The following is a 9,266-nucleotide window of genomic DNA, read 5'->3' on the forward strand; positions in this document are numbered from 1 at the left end:
CCACCAATAAAATCATAATATTTTCTGATGTTGAATCATTTGATAATGGGATGGAAGCTTCTTCCAAGGTTCACCTCAGGTGTCACTTCCTAGAGAAGTCTTTTTTTTTTTTTTTTTTTTTTTTTTAAATCTTCTAGATGATTGTGTTCTTTCTGTTTTTCAGTTATTTGTATATATCTCACTCCTTACCAGTTGAATGAAATTCCTAGAAGTCAGGGGCTGTTTCACTTTTGTCCTTGTATCACTAGCATCTACCCTATTACCTGTCACCTATAAATCATTTATGTTTCTTTTTTTTAAATGAAGTTTCTTATTTTTGAAACATAGGCAAAGATAATTTTTCAAGTGACTCTTGCAAAACCTCGTGTTCTTTCTTTTCTTTTTTTTTTTTTTTTTTGAGGCAATTGGGGTTAAGTGACTTGCCCAGGGTCACACAGCTTGGAAGTGTTAAGTGTCTGAGACTAGATTTGAACTCAGGTCCTCCTGAATTCAGGGCTGGTGCTCTATCCACTGCATCACCTAGCTGCCCCTAAAATCTTGTGTTCTAACTTACCCCTTCCCCCCCACCCCTCCCCTAGATGTCAAATAATCCGATATTATGTTAAACATGGTGAAAATCACATATGTTTCTTAAATTGAATTGTGAGAAACATACCTAAAGGAAAACAAGTTATATGTTTTTTACACAAATCCATTGCCTTGCCTTCATTCAATGTTTTGACATAATATTTTAAGTGTTTTCATGTCATTCCCTTAAGAATATATAGCACAGGGGTAGCTGGGTAATACAGTGGATAGAGCAGTGGCCCTGGAGTCAGGAGGTTCTGAGTTCAAATGCTTCCTAACTGTGTGACTCTTGGCAAGTCACTTAACCCCAATTACCTCACAAAAAAGGCATGAAGATTATGTAACATCCCCCTTCTATGGTGTCTTTCCCTTTCCTTCAGAAAAGTGACCCCAACTTTAAGGCACTTTGTGGATCAAGACCCATTTAAACTCAGAACCAATTTTATTATCTGTCTTTACCACCCAATCAAATTATTAGTTCAAAGCAAAAGGATCTTGATCAAGCAAGGCTATATTTGACATCTTTGAATCTCCAAAAATCTAGTTTATGTTATAGTGAGCCCCTAATATATGGTGGTTTTATAATAGAATATTTCCCTTGGGAACTCCCGTTGCCTGGCTCCAAGAATGTTCTTGACCAGATTGGGAACATGCCTTCTGGTGTATACCATGCTCCTGGTAGGAAAGGGCAGAAAACATGTCTGGCTCCAAGGCCACAGCCATGGAGAGCCCACGGAGAAGCCTGAAGGAGCATAACATCCTTTTGTTTTCTACCCTATTTCTAACAGAATGCAGATGGGATGATAGACAAAGAAGAGCTCCGGAGAGCCTGTTCTCAGATGAACTTAGAACTAAATGAGGTGCTCCTGAACGAACTGTTTGATTACTGTGATTTGGATGGGGATGGCATGATTAATTACCAAGAGTTCGCTAATTTTCTGAACTGGAAAGACTTGATGCCCATTAATGAATTTGAAGAAAAGATCCTCCTCACAGGTATGTGATTTTTAAAATGGTTTGAATATAAGGACAGGAAAGCATTAATAAACTTGTCCTGGCGGGACCTGCCCATGCTCCCCATTTCTAAAGGGGCTGAGACTGGCACCAGAGCTTTGAAGTGCAAGGGGCTGGGACGCATTGGGCTCTGCCCATTAAGTACAGCATTAGTGTGGTGAGCCCTACTGGGCGAGGTGGATACCCACAGTGTGAGTACAGAAGGCCATGGAGTTACCCAGAAAAGTCCTGTTCTGGCTGGGAAAAGAGCAGGTCTAGGCTTCTATTCCTGATCAGTAGTGGGATTGGACCTGTGAATGGCTCCTGACTTCAAACTTGGACAAGATGGGAGGCTATCCTTCTATAAAAGGTCTATCCTAATCTTCCCAGCTGTTAATACCTTCCCTTTTATTCGGTATGTATTTTGTGTATACCAAGTTGTCATTAAAATGAAAGTTCCCTAGCCAGGAATGATGGCTGAAGCAATTGGGGTTAAGTGATTTGCCCAGAGTCACATAGCTAGGAAGTGTTAGGCTATTATGCTTTTAGCCTTGGCAAGGTAAGGAGAGTCAGCCTCAACCCCAACCTCCCCTGAGAAAAATAAAGATGGAGGCTGATTGAGGACAAGGGGCAGGTTTTTTTTTTGCTAGAGCTTAGCATGGTGCCTGGCATATGGCAAGTTTTAATAATTGACTGATTGACTAGGCAATGGCAACTGCAAATGCTTGGTGCTAATCACAGTGAACATTTTCTGCTACTTTCTTCTTTTTCTTTTTTTAAAATTTTAATTAACATTTATTTTTTAACCTTCTATCACTTCCCTCCCCAATTGGAAAAAAAAAAAAAAAAAAAAAAAAAAAAAAGCTCTTGTAACAATTATGCTCTGCTACTTTCTTAAAGGGAGAAAAGTGTCAGAAGATCCTGAACAGCAACTCGCTCCTGGTGAAGAATCAGCGGATAAATCCGTTCCTCTGATCAAACCTGAAGATATTGTGCAAGAACAACCCGGGAAAGAAATGAAGACCCCCCGGACTCTCACAAGACCAACAGATAAAGTATTTGCCGATTATAAAACAACATCTTCTCAAATTAATTCAGTGGTAGGAGGCATCTCTCCAAAGAGTGAGTATGTTAGACTTGTCTTTTTTTAAGAACCAAGAAACTCATGGAAATAGCAAGAAAACATTCTCTGTATTTTACCTGAAACAAGGGCAAATCAGGAGGTAAACATAATGAACATTTTTATCAAATTTGATTTCCACTGCAGTTGGTTACTAAGGATATTTACCTATCCTAGAAGTCTTTAGGAATAAGGTAGACATCAGTTCTTCTGGCAAGAGGAAGATTAAATGGCTTTTTCAATTCCTTCCCAGTTGCATGGGGCAACTCCCTTTTCCACATTTTTCTTCTTCCTCAGTCTCCTCTTTTTCTTTATTCCTCTTCCTTTGCTCCATCTTCCTTCTTTTTTCCATATTTTTCTTCTTCCTCAGTCTCCTCCTTTTCTTTATTCCTCTTCCTTTGCTCCATCTTCCTTCTTTTTTCCATATTTTTCTTCTTCCTCAGTCTCTTCCTTTTCTTTATTCCTCGTCCCTTTGCTCCATCTTCCTTCTTTTTCCTTTTATTCTTTTCATCGGAATTAATTTCCAGATATCTTACTCATGATGAGTCATTCAAAAGTCAGTGACAGTGATGGAAAATGCATTTCCTTCCTCTTTTCCTCTATAAGTTTCATGTTCATTTGACTGTATTAGTATCCAAATTCCATATCTTCATCTAATACACAAAGATTACATGAAAGTCTTTGTTAAATCCTTCCCAAAATCCAGGCTTGACCCTGATTTCCTTGTTAAAAATACCATCAGGAAGGGAAATGGAGTCAGTCTAGCTTGTCATTCTTGTACTTGTGTTGTCTCTTAGTGGTCACAACTCTCCTTTCTAAGTGCTCATCAACTATTTCTTTAAAAAGTGCTCCAGAATTCGCTGAGAGTCAAAGTGAAGCTCCGAAGCCTGTAGTTGGAAGAATCCATCTTCTTCCCCCTTTTGGGGGAATGGGCTGTTGGCCCATTCTAGCCCTAAGGTGGCAGGGCTGAAAAGGTCATTGACTGCGGCGTCACAGATGCCACTTTAGTTCTTTCATGACCTTGGGATGGATGTTGCTGTCTAGTTCTTTTGCTTTGAAAACTTTGAGAATGGTGAAGTGTTTATTCTTCTCTTATTTTTAGGCTTCACTCCATTAATCATTTTTATTCTATCTTTCCTAATCCAAAGATATTTTTCCTTGGCAGAGAAAACACAAGTAAAACAGGAGTTGAATCGTTTATATATTCAGAACTGTAAGGCAGCTTAACGGGCATCTCATCTGCCCCTTTAATTTTCCTAGGAGAGGAACCAAAGCCTTAGGTCATACAAGTAAGAAAGCAGGATTAAAGTCCAGATCCTTTGATTGTAGATTCTGGCCAGTCTGCTGGTAGACCATGTTCCCTGTCTCTCTTGTCTTTCTAGCCTCCATTCTCAGGTTTAGCTCTTTGTGTTCTCTTCCTTGTACCCCCATAGTTAAAAAGTGCCTTCCTTGTCATTAGATTTATTACCAGACTCAATTCATTTTGACCTTCAGTATTTCTGACATCACTATCCCAAGGATTGTATTACTTTATTGTATTCATCCTTAGTTTTTACTATCTTTGCTTTAGTTTTCTAAAATATTCCTTTAAAAAATCTCTGTTGCTTTTTTCTTGATAGGACTTAATTTTATTGATATAGGGAACTCTCAGTCAGAAACATGCTCCATTAACACATATTTCTGCTTTTTATTCAACTTATAGACTTAAATAGTTGTCCGAGGCACTGGGAGGTTTCCTTTCCAGGGTCACATAGCTAGTTTATGTCAGCATAGCCAATGAGATATTTTCCCACTTACCTTGGTCTCTTTATACAGCTCCTTCTTCATCATTTGAACCTTTTGTAGTTATGAAGTCAGAATTATTTTCTTGAGGGTTCACCATTCCTCCAGCGCTAAGATCTCCTATGGAAATTAAGACTATGATATCCTGTCATCCTATGTCTGCAGTATCCAAAATTTACTCTTCAAAAGTATCTGATTTTTCCAAGAGGTTTCCTTCTTTTTTTTGTTCCAAACTCTTAGGATCACTTTATTTCAAGATTTCCACTTATTTCCACTTCCAAGATTGATCAGTTGTCAATGATATTACAGAGAGAATTCTTGGTCAGGTCAGAATGGATTGGATGGGAGGACTCTGGAAAACCTTCTTTCTCTTCCTATCTCTGGCTTTTCTTGCTATTGGAGTATTCTTGGAGTTTTGCTTCATTAACTAGGTCTTCCTTATTGGTCATCAGATATAGAAAAGCTGTTCCCCTTTTGCTTCCTCCTTTTTTTTTGAAGAATGAAATTAAGACAAATCAATAAATTATTAGCTATTCTGTTTTCAGTAGAGAGTACTCTAGCAATAGACAGCTGAAGACCTTCATTATAGTGTTGTATTTCTTTGTCAAGACTGTTATGTGTTTCATAAACTCATTCCTTTCTTCTTTTGATCAAGGTCTATAGTAGACTTCTATATGACTTTTTTCATTATAATATGAATGAGCCTCAGTCAAATATTCTCTATTATTAATGCTTCCTCTCTTGATGTGAACTTTTTTCCTACTGATTTGAGAGCTTTGTTTCTTTTTTCTCATTAATTTTCATTTTGTAGGTATTCCCGTGAGTGGTATTCCAACGATTCGTTCTGATCTCCCTGCCCCTCGTTTTCGTCGTATCAGTGATAGAACCGATTACGGTGATTTAGGCACTTCTTATACCTTATTACACCCATCCATCTACAGTGAAAAGGGAGTGTTTGAAACAGACTTCTTTAAAGCTAGATCCAAAGATGAGGTACAGTATATTATTTCACAGTATCAAGTAACATAACTCTATCTGTATCTTCCTTTTTAGACTTTAAAAAACAAAACAAAACAAAACTTGAAGCTTTCTGCTGCAAAATAATCAGAACACCTGAAGCAGAGAACCTTTTGGGTTACCCTGAATTTGGTTGTGAAGGTTTTGTACAGTTCTGGAAAAAGAAAAGTGGAATGGATCTGTATGTATTTACAAATCATTCACATATGCTTAAATCTTAAATAAATGCTAAAATGCATCAAAAAGAGGAAAACTGAAAGTAAAAATTATAAAACAAATAAAAGAAGGGGAAAAAACTCTTGGAGAGCTGATTTAGCTCCGCTCTTTCTGATACATTGGTACAGGTTTTCATTTCACAAGCACCTCACCTGTGGTTTCAGCAAGGCTGATGGGTAAGCACAAAGTCACAGTCATTATGGCATATTGTTCTCCTTGAGTGGTAGAAAGATATTTATTAATTTGTCAAATTGATCTGATGAATGGAGGATATGATATATTTCTCTCCGTATATTTGCTATGGAGCTCAGCTTTTTTTTTTTTTTTTTTTTTTTTTTTTTTTTTTTTACTTTATTAGAAAGTGTTTTATGGATGTTAAAACAATCCATGTCACTGCTCCTCCCTGGTGGAAGCTCTCTGAAGCTTGGTGCAAATCCTGGTTCTGTCACCTTGAGCAATTTCCTAAACCATGAAAGGGCCTTGGTCCTTTATTTGTAAAAAGAGGTCACCCTAAGTTGACTTCAAAGTTCCCTTCCAAGCCTCTATCAATGGCCCTAATTATAGAAAAAAAGGCTGTTTGTCTGATTATAGGAATTTTAGGCATCACAAACAGATGATGTGTGTGTGTATGTGTCTGTGTGTATACACACACACACACACATATATATATATACACACATGGTAAATCTTATTTACTATTTTTAGGGAAAATTGGAAATGGCCTCAGAAGGGAAGTTCTCTCTGTTTCCCACTAGGCCAATGGTAGCTCCTATTAAGGTTCTTGGATTCCGTTGGGATTGAAAGATTGTAGACAAATATCTTCTCTCTTTTCCTATCCTGAGAAAATGTTGTCTTCTCATCAACTATCTGAAACTTAATCCAGTTTCTTACTGCTCTCCATCTCCACTTCATGTGAATTTAAGACTTCTAGATCTTTTCTTTGCAAATTTGACATTATTTTAGTATTATTTAACATTCTCTGCTTCCAAATCAAACTCATTTCTCATTATGTCACACTCCTTAAAGAGAAGGAAGACCAAATATTCATCCATTTTAGTCCCATGGAATGTGCCAGTCAATCAACCACATGTAAAAGGCTGGCAGCTGAAAGACAGAAACCTACAATGGGTTGTCATCGATGAAAGGAAAGGTTCTAAAATAAGTTTTGCACAGGGAATACAAATTCTGAAAGATTCCATTATTTTGACCAGTGTGACTGGCAATGTATGTCTGTGAGAGATGGACTGAAAAAGGAAAGCAGAATCAGCACTTTTGAATTGTGGTACCAGAGAAGACTTAAGAGATTCCCTTGGACAGCAAGGAGATCAAATCAATCAATACTTAAATTAATTCATGCTATTCACTAGAGGGAAGGGGTTGGTGTGATATGGTCCATGAGGGCTCATGAAGAGTCAGATACTATTGAACTTCTGAATAACAACAATGACCCTACTTATCTCTTGCTGAGTGTAAATGAACAAAAAATGAGGTAGGGGTATTGTTATTCTGCACAGGCAGACTTCTTTGCTTCTCTGATTTATGATGATCTTTTTTTAATTTTATTTTTTATCTTTTAAAGAGGATTTCCAGAACCATTCTTTTATTATTCCAATTTTTTTCAAGTTGATTTGATACTGCATATAATTGCTTTCCTTTGCTAACTTTTGGTCTCCCCTTCTCTGTTCCCAGTAGCTCTGCTCTTATTTTGTTTCTCTTTTCCCTAATACTTTCACAATTTTAAGCTTCCTTTGACTTTATATTTTCTTTCTCTTGCTTCTCATCTTTCTTTGTAATCTTGCATTATCCTTTTATTTATCTTTTTCTTTTCTCTCTTTTTCTTTCCCTTCTTCTCATTATCCCCAATGACTAGTAATCCAAACTGTCTTAAACAAAAACTATCATGTCTCAGCCTGGATCTCTACTGTCCTCTCTACCTAATACTTTATAGCTTTTAAAAATGACACTTTGCTTTAAAATGATATCTTTATAGATTGCTCGGATATTACGGAATATTGGTGTCAATCTTACTGATGAGAACTTTGAACTTGTGTGGAATTTGGCTTCTAAGAAACATCACAAAGGAGAAGTTTGTATAGAGTCTGTGAGAAATGTCCTGGATGAAATGCAGCATGCTGGAAGAATCAGAAGGAATCAAGTATAATATGTCTTGTGATTTTGGTGAAGTTGATTCCTTTCCAAAAAGGAATGTTACTTTACATGTTACTTTAAACATTTAATTTTATATACATTCAGATTTTATCTAGAATTAGATATTCTATTCTATTCTGTAATCACTGTGGGAGATCTTATATGTTATATATTGCAAATAAATTAGGTTTTTTATCCTCAAAAATTTTCTCATAACTAATATTTCTAAGTATATATTTTGACATATTAAAAAAATAATTTGTTTTCAATTAGCAAACATTTATTTTTCCACACCTCTCACCTCTGACACTAACTCCTCATGTAACTTTGGGCAAGTAACTATACTTCTCAGAGCCTCAGTTTCTTGAATATAGAATCCTTGGCCTCCAAAGCTTACAATGAGTGTATTTAACATTTCCTATGAGAGCCATTATTCTTAGGAAATCTAGTCCCATGTGTTTTGGTCCTCTGTGATGTGTTACTCCCACAAGATATTGAGACTAAGAGTTGCTATGCTCTATGTCTCCTTCAGTTATTCTCACTCCATGTTAGTATTAACATCGGGGAGGCTGGAGAATGAGGGTATTATTGATAGTAATAGGAAAGTTGAGTAAGGGGGATGGTTTGGGGATAAAGATAATGAGTTCTGTTTTGGACATGTTGAGATGCTAATAGGGAATCCAGTTTGAGATATCCAAGAGTCTATTGGAGATGTGTAATTTAATTTTAGCAGAGGGATTGGGGTTGGAAATTATACACATATAATACATGAATATGTAAACATACACATATACATGTACAGATAATTCATAAATATTGAGTTATTAGACTCATCTGCATAGTACTTCTGTTTATCTATCTATCTCTGTCTATCTGTCTATCTATCTCAGAATCAGCTACATAAAATTAATGATTGTATCCTTGGGAGGACATAAGATCATTAAGTAAGATAGCACAGAGAGAGAAGAGAAGAGGGCCAAGGACAGAGCCCTATTGGCCAATCTCAGTTTCGTTACTGGTACAGTTTAGCCATTGGACTAAATTATTTCTGTAGTCCCTTCCTTTCTAAATGGATGACCTTACAAACTAATGTCCATATATTCATCTATATTTTTGGGCAAAATTATGCATATGCCAAAGTTTGACCACATGTTTAAAGATATTTTACATCACTGACTCAGTAATCTTTGGAATGAACATAGACAAGAATCAGCAAAATAATGTATATAAATATAAATAAATGTATATATACTTCCTTGTTGATATCTGTCCATATATATGCATATTTAAAAAAAATCATTATTCCTTAGGCTATCTATTCATACAAAACAAAGTGTAAAATATGGGCCAAACCATAACTCTGACTGGTTATCTGGGTGTCTAAAATACACTCCACTAGAAAACCACATTTAAGTTATGGCTT

The 9,266-nt window shown here is 36.4% G+C and overlaps 1 protein-coding gene across 2 annotated transcripts in view; it reads left to right on the top strand.

Moving 5' to 3' along the window:
- Window positions 1-8,042, top strand: part of EFHB (EF-hand domain family member B) — a 34,346-nt gene extending 26,304 nt beyond the window's left edge. Inside the window, exons 10-13 of one of the 2 annotated variants that reach the window (XM_074269202.1) lie at window positions 1,356-1,563; window positions 2,461-2,682; window positions 5,274-5,455; window positions 7,686-8,042. In XM_074269202.1, coding sequence (XP_074125303.1) covers window positions 1,356-1,563; window positions 2,461-2,682; window positions 5,274-5,455; window positions 7,686-7,856 — 783 coding nt within the window. In that variant the 3' untranslated portion in view covers window positions 7,857-8,042. Of the gene's footprint in view, window positions 1-1,355; window positions 1,564-2,460; window positions 2,683-5,273; window positions 5,456-5,515; window positions 5,661-7,685 lie in introns of both variants that reach the window. The other variant, XM_074269203.1, reaches the window with a different exon arrangement.
- The last annotated feature ends 1,224 nt before the right edge of the window (window positions 8,043-9,266 follow it).

This window comes from Sminthopsis crassicaudata, chromosome 5, assembly GCF_048593235.1.
Source record: "Sminthopsis crassicaudata isolate SCR6 chromosome 5, ASM4859323v1, whole genome shotgun sequence".
NCBI lineage: Eukaryota > Metazoa > Chordata > Mammalia > Dasyuromorphia > Dasyuridae > Sminthopsis > Sminthopsis crassicaudata.